A 23288-nucleotide genomic window follows, 5' to 3' on the forward strand; every position below is an offset into this window, starting at 1 on the left:
ATGAGGGTCGAATTAGATTATAGTAATTATAAGTGTTATATGGGGTTTGTGATTTTTGAGTTATTTATTCAGTATAACCCATTAAAATGTAATAATGATGACTGAGGAACTCACATTAAATATATTTCAAATCAGCAACAAAATCTGACATTAAAATAACTGTTCCATAAATGTTGTTTATTATGCTCAAATAGTGTTAAAAAAACATATTTTTTTAGAATAGACCAGCCAATGCACATGCAGTCCTAAGCGCGAGCTTCTAACAGCAGCTGCAGTGATGCGATGACTTCATCAATCCACAATTGGCTCTTTTACTTAGAAGGTGGGATATTGTGATGTTCCACACTGTAGTCACAGCCAAAATCTTTGGACAACTGAATACCATATGAATACTGCTGGCATTTTCATCACCGGCTTTGATGCTATCATTGTGTGTCACAATAAAAACGAAAATCCGATTTGAGCAACCAAAGCATTCAGACTGAGACGCATCTGTAAAAATCTGACTGGAATCGCATTTCAAGCCACCTCCAAATCGAATTTTTGCTGGCAGTCTGAACATGAATTACCTGCACAGGGTGAGGTGCCTGGGGTCTGCCAGAGGACATTCGAGCAAACTGTGGTCCTGGGACACAGCGGGCCACAGCATGGCGACCATTCTTACAGGGGACGGGGCTTCGAGGGATTGACAGCTGGGCGTGGCACTCCGCCAGGCTAGGCTCTGTGCCCAGACAATGTACTTTCTCAACCCAGAATCCCTTCTTCTTGGTCATCTGACTCAATCTAGGAGACATCATAGTTCACAAGAACAATATAAGTTATTAAGAGATAAATTAAAGGATTAGTTCACTTTCAAATAAATTTTTTCTGATAATTTACTCACCCCCGTGTCATCCAAGATGTTCATGTCTTTCTTTCTTCAATCGAAAGGAAATTAAGGTTTTTGATGAAAACATTCCAGGATTATTCTCCTTATAGTGGACTTCAATGGCCTCCAAACGGTTGAAGGTCAAAATTACAGTTTCAGTGCAGCTTCAAAGGGCTTTAAACGATACCAGAAGAGGAATAAGGGTCTTATCTAGCGAAACGATCAGTCATTTTCTAAAAAAATGTAAATGTATATGCTTTATATAAACAAATGATCGACTTCCAAGTGCTTCCGCTAAAACCGCACTTTTGTATTCTTCAAAAAGCTTAAGCTGTATGTCCTACGCCTTCCCTATTCTACTTACGGAACAAACGCAGCACCAGTTCCATTTTTTCCATAAGTAGAATAGGGAAGGCGTCGTTTCGCTAGATAAGACCCTTATTCCTCGTCTGGTATCATTTAAAGCCCTTTGAAGCCCTTTGACCTTCAACCGTTTGGAGGCCATTGAAGTCCATTATAAGGAGAATAATCCTGGAATGTTTTCATCAAAAACCTTAATTTCTTTTTGACTGAAGAAAGAAAGACATGAACATCTTGGATGACATGGGGATGAGTACATTATCAGGAAAACTTTATTTGAAAGTGGACTAATCCTTTAAGAGGATGTTCTGATGTAAAGGAATATGCTTTAGTGTGCATGTAGATATTCGGCAAAGAAGCATAAAGTGAATTCACCTGGTTGTTGAATCCTTGACTTTTTTATCCCATATTTTTCTGTAAATGGAAAAAAATACATGTTGTAAAAATTTGAAAAAAGATGCTGTTAATAATATCAAAATAATATTAATAATATAAATAATATTTAAAAATACTGGAAATAATGTAAAATAAATGAATAGAAAGACATAAACCAGAGTTAGAGTAAAAACTCACTATTCCAAGTTCATTCCCATTTGTGTCTTTATTCAAAAAGATTCTTCTGTTTACATTGCTGTTATAATAATAAAATGTATGGACCACAGACACAGACATCAAAGCACATATGTTTTAACTTATTCTACCACTAAACTGGCCTTCAAATATGTACATTCTATAAACAGATATTTCCACTGGCATGTTGGTATCCCGGAATGGGCACAGTAAGACTTCCCAAAAAACGAACTGAGACAAACTTATACTCAATGACAGAATGAGAAAGTGAGAGAGAGAAAAAGAGAGGGAGAGGGAGAGATCCACCCATAAACACCTGCCCTCTAATGCACCTGTCATCAGTGACACATTATATAATCACTGTCATCATCCACCGTCTGTCCAACTAAATGTGGTAGTTACTAAAGATTTGGGCTGGTAACCCCAAGGATTTTATTCTGATTTTGCTGAATCTGTTTTTCTGACTGCACACACAAAATAGTTTATCAAATGTCTACTTAAATAAGGATTTTCAAAATATGTAAATTCAATACAGATTTAATAGACTCATTCTCCTGACGGAACCGTCTTATCGAATGAAATTCAAGAGGGAATATCAGTCAACAGAAAAGAAACTGAAGTCAAATTCTGTGTGGAATCTCCAGTTTAATGACCTCATAAAATATTCTAGATGTTTCTACCATATGACACTCTGTAGCAGGGTAACATTCAAGTCTGAAGCTACAGAACTCCAGCTTAATGATCATTTACAGTTGATATTCAAATAAATAAATAAATTTTATATATTTAGTTGTCCTTTTATACATCAATTGTACTGCTCTGAATATGAAGAGATACATTAGACAATAACTACATACACAACACACACAAACACATCATTACTTATTTTTATTTATTTATTTTTCATTTGTTCTTACAGTTGCTGCCACTGAAATACCCACCTGCTCATGTAATTAGTCCAAGAGTTCCACCCTTGGTTTACTGCTGAACCAAGAAAACTTAATGATAGAGAGAACTGGTCTGTTTGGAGACAACAATCATGCCACTGTTTTAAGCATTAGTCTATACACATCCACATAAAACTCTTTCTCTCTCTTACTACATCTTAGTAATGCTGTTTATTTAAGCAATAGGGCACTCAAATCTAATATATTGAGAATGCATCCTAAATATAGTGCAGCTAAAGGATCAATCTCTACATTCATTGCATAATGCAATACAAGCCAAGTTTTCATGAAAAGGTTTCTTCAACATCAGGCACTTTTAAGTCTCCAGGGTTGGTTGTTATTAAAATCCACTTTTATACTTCGAATGATCAATGGACTGACAATTTGTTCAAAATAAGTTTAAAGTCTGCAATTAAATAACACTGAGCCAAATATTATAGTACAAACTTCATGAATATAGAAAGTGATTTTTTCTTTCTGAACACAGTCTGACTGGGGCACTGCTTTATACTGGAAGGACAGAATCTGAAACATTAAAATATTTTATTTCATTTTTTGAGATGCTCGTCTAAGGATATTTGAGCCTGAATTGTGGTTTAAGTCTTTCAGTTTCCTCTGTGACACAGAGTGTGTCCTGCTGACACAGCAGCCAAAGGGCGCAGCTATAATTGTAATCTGCCTTTCCCTTACTCGCCAGAAACGTGGAAATCTTCTGAGGGGCCCAACATTTAATTACAGCATCTTCAGCGGAGGATCCAGAAGAAGCAGTGTCAGGGTGGGGTGGCTCATGATCTCTGAGACGCTGAGTGGAAGCGTGAGGGATCGCTCTTCAGTACATCTGCCAAGTCTGGTGCTCTTTGGAGACTTAACAAAATGCACGTACTACATGGTGAGGTCAGGTACTGGGCATGCTCACAGACGAGAAAGAGCCAAATGGAGATTCCCTAGGATGTAAGCCACGAAAGCCACAGCTAGCTCTATAAGCTCTAATTTAAGTTCAAACTGCATCTTCAAGTTGCTGTTTGTGGCATGTCTTTGAGTCATGCATAAACAAAAGCTTGCTTAAGTGTTCCTGTGACCTCAAGATTAGGATTATCAGGAAAAAGGGTACAGAGCCTAAAAAGATAACAAACCTGTCAACGGTCTTATCTAATGGGTAAGAAATTCCTTTTTTTAGAGCATAAAAAAATTGAAAATTGCTTAATGCTCAAGAACATTTATCAGGACATATTGTTATGCAACAGCAGACAGACCTTAGGGGAATCATCAGCAGAAAGCTTGCACAACACTTATAACGCCCCAGCACAAACCTAAAAAAGCTTGGAGGCCGCAGACCCATAAGATTAAGGTGGTGCTTTTTATAATGAGCACATAGGACGACATGCCAGCATGGCCAAAGTCCATTCAGACAATGGGAATGAAATAGTTGTGCCGTGAGTGTGGTAACTCAAAAATGCCTCTGAACCACAACAGCATCCTATAAGAGGAGCAAAATAAGGCAACAATGAAAAGGAAGCGAGAACATGAATGAGAACAACAGGTAGTAACTGTTAGGTTAACTATTTCTAACCATATTATTAACCTCCTCAGAGTTTGATGGATTTACTGCTCAGCAAGTTCATGGAATAAAAATGTGCTTGTGCTACACAATAAGAAGGTTAGTAGGTAGGGAGGAGGGGAAGAAAATGAGTAGGGAAGTAGGCAAATACTGTAGATATAGTGGATAGGTGGAGAACTTGTTTGGGTAAAAAGTTTGGAAGGTAGATAAAAAGGTAGATAGGCTACAGTATATAGCAATTACGTAATTGATAAGTAGTTAACCGAAAATGTTAACTGTAAGGAAGTATCTGTAGGAAGGTAGATAAGGCAGGTAAAAATGTAGGTAGGTAGGTAGTGTTACGGTATGGTGGTGTAGAGATGAGGCAGATACGGATTTCCACAGTTATAGACAATACTTTAATCAACACGGGCAAGGAGTAACCAAACATACACTTAACATAAACAGAGAACGGACAAGGAGTGCAGGGAGTGAGTGCATTATATAGGAGTGCTAACAATAGAGTCCAGGTGCAGGTGATGAGTGCTGATGAGGAGCTGACGAGGGAAGTGAGTGCAGGTGTGGAGAACAGGAGGATCTTGGGAATTGAAGTCCAGGGAAACAAGGGTACTGTGACATTACCCCCCCCTCCCGGTAGGCGCGTCCTCGCGCCGTAGATGAAACAACCGGGAGGGGGGCGGGCGCCCTGGAGACCTCAAGCTGGTGCAGGGGTAGGAGCAAACTGGAGTGGAGGTCTCCAGGGCAGGTTCAAAAGCCATGGCGGGTCAGGGGCTGAAGGCAGCCATGGCGGGTCAGGAGCTGAAGGCAGCCATGGCGGGTCAGGGGCTGAAGGCAGCCATGGCGGGTCAGGTGCAGCGGGCAGCCATGGCGGGTCAGGTGCAGCGGGCAGACATGCAGCGGGCATACATGGCGGGTCAGGTGCAGCGGGCAGCCATGGCGGGTCAGGTGCAGCGGGCAGCCATGGCGGGTCAGGAGCCGAAGCCGAATTGTCGCCGAGCCCAGGCGGCGCTGAAGGACCGGCGGGAGATGGCGGAACCAGCGGCTCCACCGACCGAAGCGCAGCCGGGGCTCCAGAAGGCCGCAGTTGAACACAGACGACAGACAACAGAGTGAACACCAGGGGGAGTGAGGAAGCCAACTGGAAACGAGGGACGGAGGGACGGAGCGGAGACGGAGGAGTGCAGTCCAGAGGGGAGGGCAGGCTGACGAGGGACCAAGGTGTGAACGGGGGCAGGATGGAGACTTGTGAGGCTGGAGGACTGATGGGCAACGGTGGAGACGAGGGAGGTTGGAGCCAGGGTGTAGGTAATCGCCCAGAGGTCCGAGGTGGAGATCTGGGCGAGGGGGCTTGAGGTGGAGGTGACGTGTAGAGACAAATGGAAGGAGGCGGGAGAGGGAGGCAGGGAGGGAAAACAGTCTTTGGGTTGGAGGATACAAACACACAGTTCATAGTAGGAGCGGCTGGCTCGGCGGCGGCTGGAGCTGAGGGCTCGGCGGCGGCTGGAGCTGAGGGCTCGGCGGCGGCTGGAGCTGAGGGCTCGGAGGCGGAGACTGGCGCTGCTTGCTCGGCGGCGGAGACTGGCGCTGCTTGCTCGGCGGCGGAGACTGGCGCTGCTTGCTCGGCGGCGGAGACTGGCGCTGCTTGCTCGGCGGCGGAGACTGGCGCTGCTTGCTCGGCGGCGGAGACTGGCGCTGCTTGCTCGGCGGCGGAGACTGGCGCTGCTTGCTCGGCGGCGGAGACTGGCGCTGCTTGCTCGGCGGCGGAGACTGGCGCTGCTTGCTCGGCGGCGGAGACTGGCGCTGCTTGCCCGGCGGCGGAGACTGGCGCGGCTTGCTCGGCGGCGGCTGGAGCGGCTTGCTCGGCGGAGACTGGAGCGGCTTGCTCGGCGGAGACTGGAGCGGCTTGCTCGGCGGAGACTGGAGCGGCTTGCTCGGCGGAGACTGGAGCGGCCTGCTCGGCGGAGACTGGAGAGCTTGGCTCGGCGGAGACTGGAGAACTTGGCTCGGCGGAGACTGGAGAACTTGGCTCGGCGGAGACTGGAGAACTTGGCTCGGCGGAGACTGGAGAACTTGGCTCTGTCCAAAAGTCTATAAGCCAGGCCACCTCACTTGGTGGCTCGCACAGGGGTGGAGCTGCAGGCTCGGAAAGGGCTGGAGCGGGCTCGTTCATCCCCTCAAATACAATTAAAATCCCCACAGGCACTGGAGCTGGCTCTGTGGGGACTGGAGCGGGCTCTGGAGAGACTGGAGCGGGCTCTGGAGAGACTGGAGCGGGCTCTGGAGAGACTGGAGCGGGCTCTGGAGAGACTGGAGCCGCTTTCTTCCTCCTCCTCCGCTTACTGGGCCCAGTAGAGGAATGTGGGTCCAGCATGGGGCAGGCAGGGAGTTCGCTGGAGGGGTATGCGGAGGAAGACGGAGGTTGACTGACTGGCCCGGCCAGCCGTGTTTCTGGATGGACTGGAGACATACACTTATCCTGAACCTCATCCACGAAGAATTTGGAGCCATTTAACCACAAAATAAAATTGATTGTTTCGCTTAAGGAGAAACGATAATCAGGTTCATCAAAACGGATAGTGTTGTCGTCCAGTCCATCCAGAAACAGGGAGATTAAACATGCTTCAGGCCAGTCAGACAAGAAAGCAAGCTCAACGAACTCCTCCACATACCTTTCCAGCGAACGACCCACCTGAAGAAGCCCGATGAGCCGATCGCCAGTTGCCAGATGGGAGAGAGGCCTTGGAGGAGCAGGAGCCAGGGAGCTGGTGGAAGTCTCCATTTTTTTTTTTTTTTGTGGAAAATCCAAACTGTATTGGTCCGTTCTTCTGTTACGGTATGGTGGTGTAGAGATGAGGCAGATACGGATTTCCACAGTTATAGACAATACTTTAATCAACACGGGCAAGGAGTAACCAAACATACACTTAACATAAACAGAGAACGGACAAGGAGTGCAGGGAGTGAGTGCATTATATAGGAGTGCTAACAATAGAGTCCAGGTGCAGGTGATGAGTGCTGATGAGGAGCTGACGAGGGAAGTGAGTGCAGGTGTGGAGAACAGGAGGATCTTGGGAATTGAAGTCCAGGGAAACAAGGGTACTGTGACAGGTAGGTAGGAGGCTAAAAAATAGGTAGATATGTAGGTAAGTAGGTAGTTGACTAAGTAAAGTGAAATAGTGAAAGTGACATGAGAATGCTAAGTATGGTAACCCATACTCGGAATTTGTCCTCTGCATTTAACCCATCCAAGTTAGTGCACACTTTAGGAGTAGTGAGTAGTGAACAACATTAATGAACCTCAGTCATTTCATGCCGGTATTGAGAATCGAACCCGCAACTGTCGGGTTACAAGTACGACTCTCTAACCATTAGGCCACAACTGCCCCTAGGGGGCAGGTAAGTAGATAACTAGGATGGTAAAAAGATTGATAGGTACAGTAGGTAGATAACTAGGTGGCAGGAGATGAAAATAAGTAGGCAGGCAGATAGATACTGTCGATAGGTGGATAAGTAGTTAGTTAAGGAAAAAAGGTAGGTAGGTAGGTAGGTAGGTAGGTAGGAAGGAAGGTAATGTGGGCAATTGGGTAAATGATGGGTAGTTATCTGAGCAGGCAGGTAGGAGGGGAAGAAAATAAACAGGAAGGTACAGTAGGTCGATACTATATATGGCTAAGTACAGCAAGTAGATTGGTGGATATGTGGAAAAGTAAAGTTGTTTTAAAAAAGTAGGTAGGTAGGGGCAGGAAGGTAAAAAGATAGGTTGGCAACTAGGCAAGTAAGTGAATGATAGGTTGACTAAGTAGGTGAGATAGGGACAAGGATAGTAAACTAATACTAGAATGGTAAAAAGATAGGTAGACAGATGGGTAGGTAATTGGGTAAGTAGCTAGCAGGAAAAGAAAATAAGTAATAAGGCAGATAAATACTTTAGATAGGTGGATAAGTAGGCTGGTAAAAAGGTTGATAGGTAGATATGTAGGTACGTAAAGACAACAAACATGAGCACATGATTGCTCCAAAAAATTTTTTTTAAAAAGAGCAGTAATGAACCTTGTCATCTCTGATTCTGTATTTTTGCTCTCTAAAAGATCTCTAAATATGCATATCCTGTATCCTGTCTGTAGGCATCTAGCTCCAGTAGACTTGTATTCACTGTACCATCATTGTTATGTGTACTGTATACAGAGATCTGAAGACAACCTGAATAAATGCCCTTTTAGAGTAAGAGCTAAGGGTGAAATACAGCCCAGAAACTCCCAACAGTAATCTTCCCTTTACATAATTAAAAGAGCTGACTAATAAAGACAAAGCTGTGACAGTACAGCTTGGCTGGGAATACTGTTTAGGGAACCATTCTGTGAGGAGGCAGGAGAAAGTCAAGGGTGACAATGTCAATAAAATCATTAAACAAACCTGAAACTCTTTCTCTAACAACAGACACTTTGAAGGCTTTAAACTGATGTCCCTTTCCAATAACAATCAGCAGGAATATTAGACTTCTTACTTAAATCTAAGCGTTCAGAACAGACCGTTCATTTTAGTAACACTGGGGTCCAGATAGCATCAGTACCTTTGAAAGATCTTTTAATCATTGCTTAAGTGCTCAGGTTTGTGAAAGGTGCCTGGGGAACAGAGATAAGGGAAACAGACGTGCTATTCCAACCAACAGAGGAGGTGAATCTTTCACTTTCCACTACATGCAGAGACAAACATCGTTCTGTGCTTAGAAATGAACTTTTTATACATACAATATGATCCTCACTACATCCTGTGTGGTCCAACAAACATAGCAAATCCAAAACAAACAAAACAAGGGGGAAAAAAAGATAGGATCCCTTGAAGAACAGGTACCAGTCTCTATATTTTTCCTTAAATTACACTGAAATTGACATTGAAATAATTAAGGTTCAGTATCTTTTTCGTGTATATATATATATATATATATATAAACAATATCTCAATGAACACAAAAACAATTTCCAAAATGTTGACAAGACTAAGTTTTATATAACATCTGTTTAACTTATAACATGAAAGTAAGGTTAATAATATAACTTAGATTACACATTTCTCAAATTAGGGTGATGCAAAAATGAGTACACCCCACAAAAATACTACTACATCTAGTACTTTGTCTGGCCTCCATGATTTTTAATGACAGCACCAAGACTTCTAGGCATGGAATAAACAAGTTGGCGACATTTTGCAACATCTATCTTTTTCCATTCTTCAAGAATGACCTCTTTTAGAGACTGGATGATAGATGGAGAGTGATGCTCAACTTGTCTCTTCAGAATTCCCCATAGGTGTTCGATTGGGTTCAGATCAAGAGCCACTGAATCATATTCACCCTGTTCTTCTTCAGAAATCCAACAGTGGCCTTAGATGTGTGTTTAGGATCATTGTCATGTTGGAAAAGTGCACGACGATCAAGGGCACGGAGTGATGGTAGCATCTTCTCTTTCAGTATAGAGCAGTACATCTGTGAATTCATGATGTCCCCGACACCAGCAGCACTCATGCAGCCCCACATAAGGACACTGCCACCACCATGTTTCACTGTAGGCGCCATGCATTTTTCTTTGTATTCCTCACCTTTACGACACCATACAGTTTTGAAGCCATCAGTTCCAAAAACATTTATCTTGGTCTCATCACTCCAGAGTATAGAGTCCCAGTAGTCTTCATCTTTGTCAGCATGGGCCCTGGCAAACTCTAGGTGGGCTTTTTTTGTGCCTGGGCTTTAGGAGAGGTTGCTTTCGTGGACGGCACCCATGCATGCCATTCCTCTGCAGATTGTGTCACGGGAAATAGTCACCCCAGTTTGGCTTTCTACTTCTTTAGATAACTGCAGTGAACTTACATGCCGATTTTCTTCAACTCTTCTCATCAGAAGACGCTCCTGTCGAGGTGTTAACTTCCGTGGACGACCTGGACATCTCCGTGAGATGGTTGCAGTTCCGTCTTTTTTTAATTTTTGTACTACTTTTGCTACAGTATTCTGACTGATAAGTAAAGTTTTTCTGATCTTCTTGTAGCCTTCATCTTTCTGGTGTAAAGAAATTATTTTCTTTCTCAGGTTTTGTGACATTTCTCTTCCATGTTATGCCATTGCTGACAGCATGAAATGGGAAGGGGTTTTAACACCCTTTTATAGTCAACTGTCTGCTGGACACCTGTGTAATGAATAATTAGACTCACCTGTGGTTGAATTCTTGTTAAATTAGACTACATTTGTAGTCTTTCAGTGGGGTGTACTCATTTTTGCATCACCCTAATTTGAGTAAAACTTATTAACCTTACAATTATTAACCTTACTTTCATGTTATAAGTTAAACAGATGTTATATAAAACTGTTATATAAGTCTTGTCAACAATTTGGAAATTGTTTTTGTGTTCATTGAGATTGTTTAAAATGTTACTTTTCAAAGGGGGTGTACTCATTTACATTGAGCACTGTATATATCAAATATTTTTATTCAGCAATGATGCATTTAATTGATCAAAAGTGACAGTAAAGATTTCAGATAAATGCTGTTCTTTTGAACTTTCTACTCATCAAAGAACCCTGAAAACAATCATATAAATCTATTAGAATGATTTCTGAAGGATCATGTGACACTGAAGACTGGAGTAAATTCAGCTTTGCATCACAGGAATAAATTACATTTTAAATTGTAATAATATTTCACAATATCTCTCTTTTTATTGTATTTATCAAATAAACGCAGCATTGGTGAGCAGAAGAGACTTCAAAAACATTCAAAAACATAACAGACCCTTACTTAAACAGCATGTAAAAATAAAACTGTTGCTGGCTGCTACAGTTCAGCTACATGTGAGCCAGACAGTCTTTTCCTGACCAAGTGGGCAGTTTTTGGCCAGAATATGCTGCAGTCTGGACCAGATTTTATGTTGTTAGTCAAAAGTCTGGGAAACCCTGTACTAACATAATGAAATTTACAAAACTAACATCATCCAATAACAGTGAATTAGCGCTAAATGTTGGGTTTTAATATAATACTAATTATCTTAGGACCAAAACCACAGAGACTAATGCCAGTGCACAGTTGTATTTTTCATTAGAAGTGCAGGACTCACTTGTAGGTGTTCATGTTGGGCTGCTCCGCATCAGGAAATCCAAGCATCCCACACACAACTCTGCTGCTATTCAGACTCCAGCCTTTATCACACACCTGTCTCCATCTCCCAGCATGCTTTACTTCCACCACACCCTCCGTGACAAGAGTGCGCCTCTTTGTAACCATCAAGACAGGCTTGAGACGGACTTCCTCAATCTTCACCCTACTGGCAGACTAGAGGAAGATGGAAAACACAACATTTTCTCATGAACATACCTGCAATGGGAATAGTTTGCCCAACAATGAAAAATCATTATTTACCCTCATATTGATCAAAACCCTGCGTTCTTTGTATGTGTCATGTATAAAAATGGCAGAAATGGTCTATAAAAGTATTAAAAACGTGCTCAATTGCAACTAGTACACTATATTTCGAGGTAGGTTGGTAAAAACCTAGTTGACACAGGGTTAACGATAAACATTTCAGATCTACTGCAATCTCTGTTTACCGGATTATGGAACTGCTGTCTGGAGAATTGATCCCATCTGGTATGATCCTGGGAATGTCCATTGCCTTGCCTGAGATGTGCAGATGTCCTTGAACTGGAGTAAATGTCCTGCCAACGGTTCGAGGTGACTGCATTTGGTCTGAGAGCAATGGTGTGCCCTCTTCTGGTGACTCCAGGATGCACTTGGTCCAGCCTTCTTTCTGGACTACAGACCACCCCGAGATCCTCAGAGTGTTTGCAGTCATGAACACCCCACCCGTTCGACTTGCAGTCTTTCAGAGTTTTCTCTGTTCCTTCACACCTCACGTTATCCATCCAAATGGGGCCTGTGGCAGATGTTACAGGTTACAAAAGCACTAGATGAATAAAACATCAGTTTTTTGTCTTAAAGTGCCCTTATTATGCTTTTTCAGTTATTACTATTCATTTAGTGTGCAATATAGTTGGTTGTGAATGTAAAATGTCTTGTAAAGTTTCAAAGATCAAAGTGCACAACAAATGGAGTTATTTTCTCCTGACAGAAATAACTGTTTCTGAACTGCCTGAAATGAGTCATTAGTAATTTTGGTCTTACTCCCTGCTCAAACCTATGCAAGTTTGTAACAAATTTGCATAATGCCAGCCTATGGTCCTCATTGGCTGTTGCGAACAATATCTACTTTGCCCTGCCCTCAAAAACTGTAGTTTGTAGCTGAAGCCTGGAAAAGTTGGTTTGTGTTGTCAACATGTCGAGAAGACACTGTTTTCTGTGCTACAAAAGCAAATACTCTTCGCGTGCACTTTCAAAGGATGAGGACTTGAATTGTTAATGTTAAACCGATGCCATAACTTCTGGTATTATTGTATGGTAATGACCGTTTTGTTTCCGACGCACACTGTAAGTGGTTGACCAATCACAACAGACTGGGCAATTTGACCAATCAGAGTAGAGTAGGATCTAGGAAAGGAGGGGTTTAGAGTGACTGAATTCTTGATTGAAGCATTTCAGACACTGTGAGGAAAAAAGTTGATGCTGCAATGTTCTGTATATTAGGAGAAATATAAAGCAAAGCAAAAACAAAAATAGGAATAATATGGGCACTTTAAAGGAACAGTTCACCCAAAAAAGAAACTATGTTGTTCCAAGCCTGAATAACTGTCTCGCTTCAATATAAAAGGTGAATTGTTAAATTTTTGTATGGTAAAATTTGTCTATTCAACTCATATATTACAAGTCTTCTTAAGTCATTTGTTTTATGTTTTGTGTGATGAACAGATCAAAATTGAAGTCGTTTTTCACTGGAAACCCTGATATTTCAAATCAAGATCAAATATTTCCAGTGAATCAGTCGATCCAGTTCAAAACTGGTGTGAATCATTAGTTTTAGTATCAGACTTATATGGTTCTCGAGTTGATTAGCATTCAAGGAGAAGATTATCAATGAGTAATGACTTCAGTTTTGGTCTGTTCATCACATACAGTTATCGTATCTGTTTGGAAAACTTGAAATACAATGCACAAGTTGAATGGACCACTTTTGTAAGACATTTATGGTGCTTTTGACATTTTTTAGCTTCAGTCTCAAATCACTGTAAATGACTTTAAAGGTGCCCTAGAACTTTTTTTTAAAAGATGTAATATAAGTCTAAGGTGTCCCCTGAATGTGTCTGTGAAGTTTCAACTCAAAATACCCCATAGATTTTTTTTAAATTCATTTTTTAACTGCCTATTTTGGGGCATAATTAGAAATGAGCCGATTCAGGGTGTGTGGCCCTTTAAATCTGGTGCTCCACGCCCCACGAGCTCGCGCTTGCCTTAAACAACATAAAAAAAGTTCAAACAGCTAATATAACCCTCAAATTTTTACAAATTGTTCGTCATGCAGCATGTCTAATCGCATAAGTACAGTGTTTATTTTGATGTTTACATTGATTCTGAATGAGTTTGAGGCTATGCTCTGTGGCTAACGGCTAATGCTACACTGTTGGAGAGATTTATAAAGAATGAAGTTGTGTTTATGCATTATACAGACTGCAAGTGTTTAAAAATGAAAATAGCGACGGCTCTTGTCTCCGTGAATACAGTAAGAAACGATGGTAACTTTAACCACATTTAACAGTACATTAGCAACATGCTAACGAAACATTTAGAAAGACAATTTACAAATATCACTAAAAATATCATGTTATCATGAATCATGTCAGTTATTATTGCTCCATCTGCCATTTTTTGCTATTGTCCTTGCTTGCTTACCTAGTCTGTTGATTCAGCTCTGCACAGATCCAGACGTTCTGCCCTTGTCTAATGCCTTTCATAATGTTGGGAACATGAGCTGGCATATGCAAATATTGGGGGCGTACACCCCAACTGTTACGTAACAGTCGGTGTTATGTTGAGATTCGCCTGTTCTTCTGAGGTCTTTTAAACAAATGAGATTTATATAAGGAGGAGGAAACAATGGAGTTTGAGACTCACTGTATGTCATTTCCATGTACTGAACTCTTGTTATTTAACTATGCCGAGGTAAATTAAATTTTTGAATCTAGGGAACCTTTAAAAAAAGCAATCCGTATTAAAACTTCTTTTGTGTTCAGAAGAAAGGTTTGGAACGACATGAGGATGAGTAAATAATGCCAATTTTTGAGTGAACTACTTTTAAGCAAAACACTACCAATAGCTCTATAATTGTCATAAAAGATTTTTTTTAAGAAATGGTACATAACATATAAGTATACATCAAAAGTCTGCAGACTTCATGTACACAATACTTCTTTAATATGGGAAAGAAGTGTCACCATCAAAAGCATTACAAAAGAGCTCTGGTGCAGCTGTCTGAAGGGTTTGTTTTAGTTTTAATGACAGTGTTGTCTTGCCAACTAAGTGTTATACATGCTTTGGGTTAGTGGCTGTCTTTATAGCTGCCTTAAAGTGAAATTACAGGGAGCGATTTGGGCGATGTAAAGAACAGTAGCTCTGTGCACTTGCACTAGTGAGAAACAGCTATTTAAAACAGCAATGCGCCTCATACACAATTGCGCTCAACTCAAGTCTTTCACATAATCCACAGTTAAATGTGAAAATAACAGAGAATAAAACTCTTAAACCTCAGCTATTCAGACAGCAACTGTCTTAAATACTTAAAGGGATAATTAACCCAAAAACTCAAATTTGGAGCATGACGGCTATTGGTCATCATTCATTTTTATTGTAAGGAAAAGAGCAGCACTGACATTCTGCTAAACATCTACCAAATAAAGAAAGTCATACAGGTTTGGGACAACAATGAAGGTGAGTAAATGATAACAGAATCTTAATTTTTGAGTCAAAAGAGATTCATTACCCACAGTGCATATCTTATAACCTTTTAGCATGCCACTGTACCACCTTTCAAAAGAGACTTTAGGAATGCTAAGTGGTTAGTAGAGAAATTCACTCACCCTCTCCCTCTCCGTACTTGGCACTGTGCGCCCATGTTATGCCACTTTGGAAACCCAGTTCCCTGCACACCACATTGGCCAGTTTAATGTCGACCTCGTCATCGCAAACGGTGCCCCACGTCCCGTTGTGCAGGACTTCAACTCGTCCCTCGTTTTCTCTGTGGCCGAGACCTGCCAGTCGCACTTTGGCAGCAGGAGCACGCCTTGACCGGCCGGGCGATTCGGGACGTGCATCCGTGCACAAAAAGAGGAGCGCGAAGAGAAGAACATACAAGGGACAGATGGCCCCAATCATGATTTCACACAGGTGAGGCTTCTGGAATAGAAAACAACAGGGATCCTTGTTACTAAATCAACTACTAAATGAAATTAACAGTAATTTAGAAGTGACAGAGATAGATTGAGTAGTACTCGACTGATCATGTGATCTCAACATGGCTGCCTCCAAGAGGTGACCCACTACATGTAAAATAAAACCAAAAGCTACTGATATGACTCGAGTCTTTTTGTAGACATATTTTGCAAAAGTGATTTTTAATGGGAAGGTTTAAAAATAGCAGAACAGTAAACAACTTTGTTAATAAGATAATTTGGGAAAGACTAACAAAGTCTAACAGGGCCACATTTCACTTCAGCATCAAAAGAAAAATGTCACAAATTATTAGGGCTGCACGATTTACGCACGATACGAAAAATAACATTGAACTTAAACGCGATTACTGCTTAAAAATGCTCCAAATGCTAATCCATCTGAAATCACTGCTAGTTTGAGTCACTTATAATGTACATTGAAAGCAACACGTGTCAGACATCTTTCCAGACATGAAAAGCATTTATTAACATCTTGTCAAACAAAAGACAACATTTAATAACATGTTTTTACTCCAAACTCACTTCATAACGACAGTTGAACATCATTCTGTGAGTTTATGTGGCTTCTTACACAGAATAAGGCAGTCGTGTATTTATTAGTCATGTTTAATCAATCAAAGTGTTTCAATCTTCTGTCTATTCAGCTACAGCGATATGATGTATGTTATCTACTTCTGTGGCAGGGCATATTTAGAGTTTCTGCAAAAGAGCGCCCTCTGGCTTTCAGATGGAGAAGCATTTACTACTGATCACAGAGCTGTACAGCTCTGACAAGCTGCGCATAAAATAATCGCAATTTAATCGTGATAAATCGTGCAGCCCTACAAATTATATTTTGTACAAAGACAATAAATCTACTTTTTTTTTGCATCATGAAAACTAATCTAATCAAATAAAATACATTTTATTTACAATTTTTTAAATCTTAAGTTGCTTCCCAAATCACGCAATAGACACTATGCACTTACACACTATGTACATATGCTGCCTTCACCTGCTATTATAATTATCATAAATATGAGTTTTCTAGTTAAAAATTGGACATTAATGCCCTCTCAAGTCGTATTTACCACTGGAAAGTTCAGAGATCATTTTGATACCCAAGTTCCAGAGTTGGGCAGGCCATAAACTTTAAACATGGCGGAGTGGAGAACGATTGCTGCTGTGACCGGTATTCTTTATTAGTTTAACCATTTGAAGCATATTGTATGTTTTATACACAGCGAAAATAGCCTGTATTTGACCGAAATTCTAGAATTGTCAGCAAGCTGACTATTTAGATAGCATGGTGAATGTTTATATGGTTGTCAATGAATGGGACGCTAAATATCATTTTGGCTTTAATACGATTTTCCCAATAAACAGGCAAGAATAAACCTAGTGTCCTTTTAATCACAACTTTAGAAGTGGGAAGTAAGAAATTTCCAATAACAAGTGAAGGCAGCATTATGCACTCAACTATGTAGTGTATGAATTTTATAATGTTTTTTTCAATCAAATTTTCAGTCAATCAAAGTCAGAGTCTGATAGCTCCTCCACTACATAACTAAATCTGCGAGAATTGAGTGCATGAAGCATCCAACATTCCACCCTTTGTTTTTTTCGGTCAATTAAGTACATCATACTACAAAACATCATAAAATAGTGCATAAGTATGTGAATTGGGGCATACCTTTAATATCCTAAATATTATTTCTGATTTCTTTCTTTTCTTTTCACTTTGGAGTTAATTATGACCCAGAAATGGTCTTAACAGGTTTTGTGAGGTTCACCCAACAGATTTGTGCATGTTGCATTATATGATAAACATGTGATGGATAAACGAAAAGTTTATTAGAGGTATGATAACAGGAAACTTATCTATGTAGGCCTAGGTAGCAACATAATTATATAAGTATCCAAACAACAAACAGGAATAATAAGCTATTATTTCTCCATCTCTATATGGAGACACATAATTAGAGATACAATAGATAGTGTATATACATATTTCAACCTCATTCCAGTAAGTGGCCAGAATTCATGGGCTTAATTTATGAATCAATAAATAAAACCTACTATGACATAAAGCATGCACTAAGAGAAGAAGAAGAGAGAGATAGAGACCACATATTCAATCACATCATTAGGAGCCCAAGCAGAAGCACCAAAGAGTTAAGTCAAATTTCACTCACCTGGCAGCCAAACGTAAGTCACGTCAGTCACGGACTGGAGGAAAATGAATGAAAGAGAGAGTTGAACATACACTCTGTCCCTCTCCTCCCCCTCTCTCTCTCTCTCTCTCTCTCTCTCTCTCTCTCCCTCCATCACTTCTACATCCCTCCCACAGATGTCTGCATCTTTATCTCAACGTGTTTCACATCAATGCCTCTCCAGCAGAATTGTGAATTTTTCAGCAGTTGTTTGCTTTGTAGTATATCTGCACTAAATATTATACAGTACAGACATGTATGACCAATACAATGTGTACCCTTTAAAAAGGTTCTAATATGTACCATTTATGTGCCATTATGTACACTTTTGGTACCAATATGTATCTTGGAGGTACTTATATCCACTCTTTAGATACAAAAATGTACCTTTTGAAAGGGCACCCAGTGACAGCTTTTGTACCTTTTTTTTCTGAGAGTGCATATATATATATATATATATATATATATATATATATATATATATATATATATATATATATATATATATATATACGTGTCTGTGTCTGTGTGATCATTTAATTTTTCTAAATAATTCATGATATACTAAACTAATTTATCATAGTAAATAAACCAGGCATTTGAAATTATTTGACTATAGCAGTTATGTTTGTTATAGTGAATATGCATGTTGCTTTTTAGGTCAAGGAGACTCATCTGAACTTCATTCAATTATACTTTCATTAAAAAAAAAAGTCATATGCACACAATTTACGTTTAACAAAGAGTTTCAAGTAACATATCTTAAATCAGAAGTTGCTATTATCACTTATATCATTTATTTGCTATTATCATTATCATTTGACACTGCATTTTAAATTGTGATCTGCTTACACACACAAACTTCTTATGGTCAACTTTGAAACACAAAGCCACAGGAAGATCTTGAATCCTGAATAACTCCATATGTCACAATTCCAAGTAACTAAAAGAAGCTGCATAACCACATAGATGTTTCTTCAGTGAGGTGACCACAAACCTCACTCCCAAAAAAGCAAGACATCCCTCTCTTTAAACCAAAGTAAGGATTGTCTTAAATATCTCAAGACTCATTTTCACCTCATTCATACTTCGTTTGGTCACTCTATAGATAAAACAGACAGTGCTGGACAGCTACTTGTTTTTATTTGTTCATACTTTAAATGTTTACATGTCTGTGTGCTTTATGAGAGAAAAGATTGTGACCAAATTACCATGTTCTGTTGATAGTGTATTTCAGTTTTAAGAAACCTCAAAAGGACCGTTTTAGATTCACAGGCATATTTCTAGCAAATCACATCCATAACTGTGTGCAAGGTGGGCTGCACCTCAGCAACAATTACCGTAACTTCCATGCACAGATTTAGAAACAAACAGGAGAAATTTTAAAACGCCCGGACGGAAAAATGCCCTACCATCTTGAGAAAATATTTAACAATTTCCTTAATTACCTAACCTCTGTTCACATTCGCTGTCAATTGAAAACTAGCAATTTAGTTGTTTCTGTGCCAAAGTTGGTGTGACTCTGTGCTTGAATGCAGGTCCTTCCCACTGGGTAAACCAACACAGGAAGGAGGGGGGGAGGGGGTTGGGGGTGCAGCTAATCAAAGAGAAATCTCACCAAATGACCAAAAGAGAGAGAAAAAGAGCCAAAAATATACATCCAACACCTCAAATCAACAAGATTGCTATTTCTACCTATATACATATACATTATATGTGACTCATGGGTGGCATACGTGACATACACTGGCAGCCAAAAGTTTGGACACACCTACTTATTCCTTGTTATTACTGTTTTTCCACATTTTATAATAAAGTTAAAGAATAAAAAATAAAAACTATGAAATAACACAAACTGAATTATGTAATGAATTATATATCATTTAATATATATAAGTTGCAATTATATATAATTAAAGGATTAGTTCACCCAAAAATGAAAATTATGTAATTAATTACTCACCCTCATGTCGTTCCACACCTGTAAGACCTTTGTTCATCTTCTGAACACAAATTATTTGTACCTTTTGTTCTGAGAATGCATATATAATTTGTGCGCCAAAAAAAAAAAAAAAATGACTTTTCAACTATCTAGTGATGGCCGATTTCAAAACACTGCTTCGAAACTTTACGAATCTTTTGTTTCGAATCAGTGGTTCGGATCACATATCAAACTGTCAAAATACTGAAATCACGTGACTTTGGCACTCCTAACCACTGATTTGAAACAAAAGATTTGTAAAACTTCGAAGAGGTGTTTTGAAATCGGCCATCACTCAATATTGTTAGAAAGTCATACAAAAAGTATTCTCGTCGCTTTATAATATTAAGGTAGAACCACTGTAGTCACATGAACTGTTTTAAATATGTTTTCAGTAGCTTTCTGATTCTTGAGAGGTTCGGTGACATTTCTGTCTATAGAGGCCTCACTGAGCCATCGGATTTCATCAAAAATATCTTAATTTGTGTTCCAAAGATGAACGAAGGTCTTACAGGTGTGGAACGACATGAGGGTGAGTAATAAATGACATTATTTTCATTTTTGGGTGAACTAATCCTTTAACATGAACTAATAATGATCTGCACTTATATAGCATTTATTAATCTTGTTCATTTCAACATTTACTAATACATTATTAAAATCTTGTTAACATTAGTTAATGCACTGTGAACTAAAATGAACAAACAATGAACGCCTGTATTTTCATTAACTAACGTTAACTGTTTAGTAAATACAGAGCTCAGCGTAAATGAGTACACCCCCTTTGAAAAGTAACATTTTAAACAATATCTCAATGAACACAAGAACAATTTCCAAAATGTTGACAAGACTAAGTTTAATATAACATCTGTTTAACTTATAACATGAAATTAAGGTTAATAATATAACTTAGATTACACATTTTTCAGTTTTACTCAAATTAAGGTGATGTAAAAACGAGTACACCCCACAACATCTATCTTTTTCCATTCTTCAAGAATGACCTCTTTTAGAGACTGGATGCTGGATGGAGAGTGATGCTCAACTTGTCTCTTCAGAATTCCCCATAGGTGTTCGATTGGGTTCAGATCAGGAGCCACTGAATCACTTTCACCCTGTTCTTCTTCAGAAATCCAACTGTGGCCTTAGATGTGTGTTTAGGATCATTGTCATGTTGGAAAAGTGCATGACGATCAAGGGCACAGAGTGATGGCAGCATCTTCTCTTTCAGTATAGAGCAGTACATCTGTGAATTCATGATGCCATCAATGAAATGCAGCTCCCCGACACCAGCAGCACTCATGCAGCCCCACATAAGGACACTGCCACCACCATGTTTCACTGTAGGCACCATGCATTTTTCTTTGTATTCCTCACCTTTACGACGCCAGTTTTGAAGCCATCAGTTCCAAAAACATTTATCTTGGTCTCATCACTCCAGAGTATAGAGTCCCAGTAGTCTTCATCTTTGCCAGCATGGGCCCAGGCACAAAAAAAAGCCCACCTAGAGTTTGCCACGGCCCATGCTGACAAAGGTGAAGACTACTGGGACTCTATACTCTGTGATGAGTGATGAGACCAAGATAAATGTTTTTGGAACTGATGTCTTCAAAACAGTGTACGCCGTATTGTGTCACGGGAAATAGTCACCCCAGTTTGGCTTTCTACTTCTTTAGATAACTGCAGTGAACTTGCATGCCGATTTTCTTCAACCCTTCTCATCAGAGGACGCTCCTGTCGAGGTGTTAACTTCATGGATGACCTGGACATCTCCGTGAGATGGTTGCAGTTCAATCTTTTTTACATTTTTGTACCACTTTTGCTACAGTATTCTGACTGGTAAGTAAAGCTTGGCTGATATTCTTGTAGCCTTCACCTTTCTGGTGTAAAATTATTTTCTTTCTCAGGTCTTTTGACATTTCTCTTCCATGTGGTGCCATTGCTGACAGCATGAAATGGGAAGGGGTTTTAACACCCTTTTATAGTCAACTGTCTGCTGGACACCTGTGTAATGAATAATTAGACTCACCTATGGTTGAATTCTTGTTAAATTAGACATTTGTAGTCTAAAATTGAGCTTTGCTCCAGAGACTTTCAGTGGGGTGTACTCATTTTTGCATCACCCTAATTTGAGTAAAACTGAAAATTTTGTTCTCTAAGTTATATTATTAACCTCACTTTCATGTTAAACAGATGTCTTGTCAACATTTTGGCTGTTCATTGAGATATTGTTTAAAATGTTGTTTTTCAAAGGGGGTGTACTCATTTACACTGAGTACTGTACATAAAGAATTAGTAATTTTCCTGATAATTTACTCACCCCCATGTCATCCAAGATGTTGATGTCTTTCTTTTGTCAGTCGAAAAGAAATAAAGGTTTTTGATGAAAACATTCCAGGATTATTCTCCTTATAATGGACTTCAATGGCCTCCAAACGGTTGAAGGTCAAAATTACAGTTTCAGTGCAGCTTCAAAGGGCTTTAAACAATACCAGACGAGGAATAAGGGTCTTATCTAGCGAAACACAAAATATCACCTTGCATGTACTTCCGCTTTCCGCATTCTTCAAAACGCTTACACTGTATGTCCTACTTACGGAACGAACGCGGCGCCAGTTTCGTTTTTTTTTTCTTAAGTAGAATAGGGAAGGCGTAGGACATACAGCGTAAGCGTTTTGAAAAACGCCGAAAGCGGAAGTACGTGCAAGGTGATATTTTGTGTTTATAAAGCATATACAGTTGTATTTTTTTTTTTAGAAAATGGCTGATCATTTCGCTAGATAAGACTCTTATTCCTCATCTGGTATCATTTAAAGCCCTTTGAAGCTGTCCTGAAACTAATTTTGACCTTCAACCATCTGGAGGCCATTGAAGTCCACTATAAGGAGAATAATCCTGGAATGTTTTCATCAAAAATCTTTATTTCTTTTCAACTGACGAAAGAAAGACATGAACATCTTGGATGACATGGGGGTGCGTAAATTATCAGGAAATTTTTATTTAAAAGTGGACTAATCCTTTAACAGATGTATTGCTCATAATTAGTTCATATTAGTTAATACATTAACTAATGTTTAACTAATGAACCTTATTGTAAAGTGTTACCTAAAAATGCAAGTGTGATGGCAAGTCCGATGGTTCCTCAGCAAGTGTGTGCAGTGTGTCTAATAGAAGTAGATGGCAAGTCCTCGCTGACTGTGTGTGTGTGAAGGGAAAGCACAGGCTCTTAAGAGACGCTGCTGTGGTGGGGCGCTGCCTCTAGCTCTGTAATTACCCACCGAGACCCGGCTCTGCCCTTAGCCACAATTTGCGGTGCCATGAAATAAATACATGCTCTTCAACAATAAACAACTGCCTTTTCAAATTATAGCACCTCCTCCGGTTTACCCCCACCGTCACCTCCTGTTTTCGCTCTCTTCTCATGAGTCGCAA

At 39.9% G+C, this 23288-nt stretch overlaps 1 protein-coding gene across 2 annotated transcripts in view; it reads right to left on the reverse strand.

Moving 5' to 3' along the window:
* The window catches only part of loxl4 (lysyl oxidase-like 4), a 55253-nt gene that overhangs the window by 25319 nt on the left and 6646 nt on the right, over positions 1-23288 (reverse strand). Inside the window, exons 1-6 of one of the 2 annotated variants that reach the window (XM_048205567.1) lie at positions 17858-18082; positions 15312-15627; positions 11895-12220; positions 11405-11619; positions 1604-1642; positions 570-783 (exon numbers count right to left, since the gene is read on the reverse strand). In XM_048205567.1, coding sequence (XP_048061524.1) covers positions 570-783; positions 1604-1642; positions 11405-11619; positions 11895-12220; positions 15312-15606 — 1089 coding nt within the window. In that variant the 5' untranslated portion in view covers positions 15607-15627; positions 17858-18082. Of the gene's footprint in view, positions 1-569; positions 784-1603; positions 1643-11404; positions 11620-11894; positions 12221-15311; positions 15628-17857; positions 18083-23288 lie in introns of those variants that run through there. The other variant, XM_048205569.1, reaches the window with a different exon arrangement.

The sequence above is a fragment of the Megalobrama amblycephala genome, linkage group LG10 (assembly GCF_018812025.1).
Source record: "Megalobrama amblycephala isolate DHTTF-2021 linkage group LG10, ASM1881202v1, whole genome shotgun sequence".
NCBI classification, from domain to species: domain Eukaryota; kingdom Metazoa; phylum Chordata; class Actinopteri; order Cypriniformes; family Xenocyprididae; genus Megalobrama; species Megalobrama amblycephala.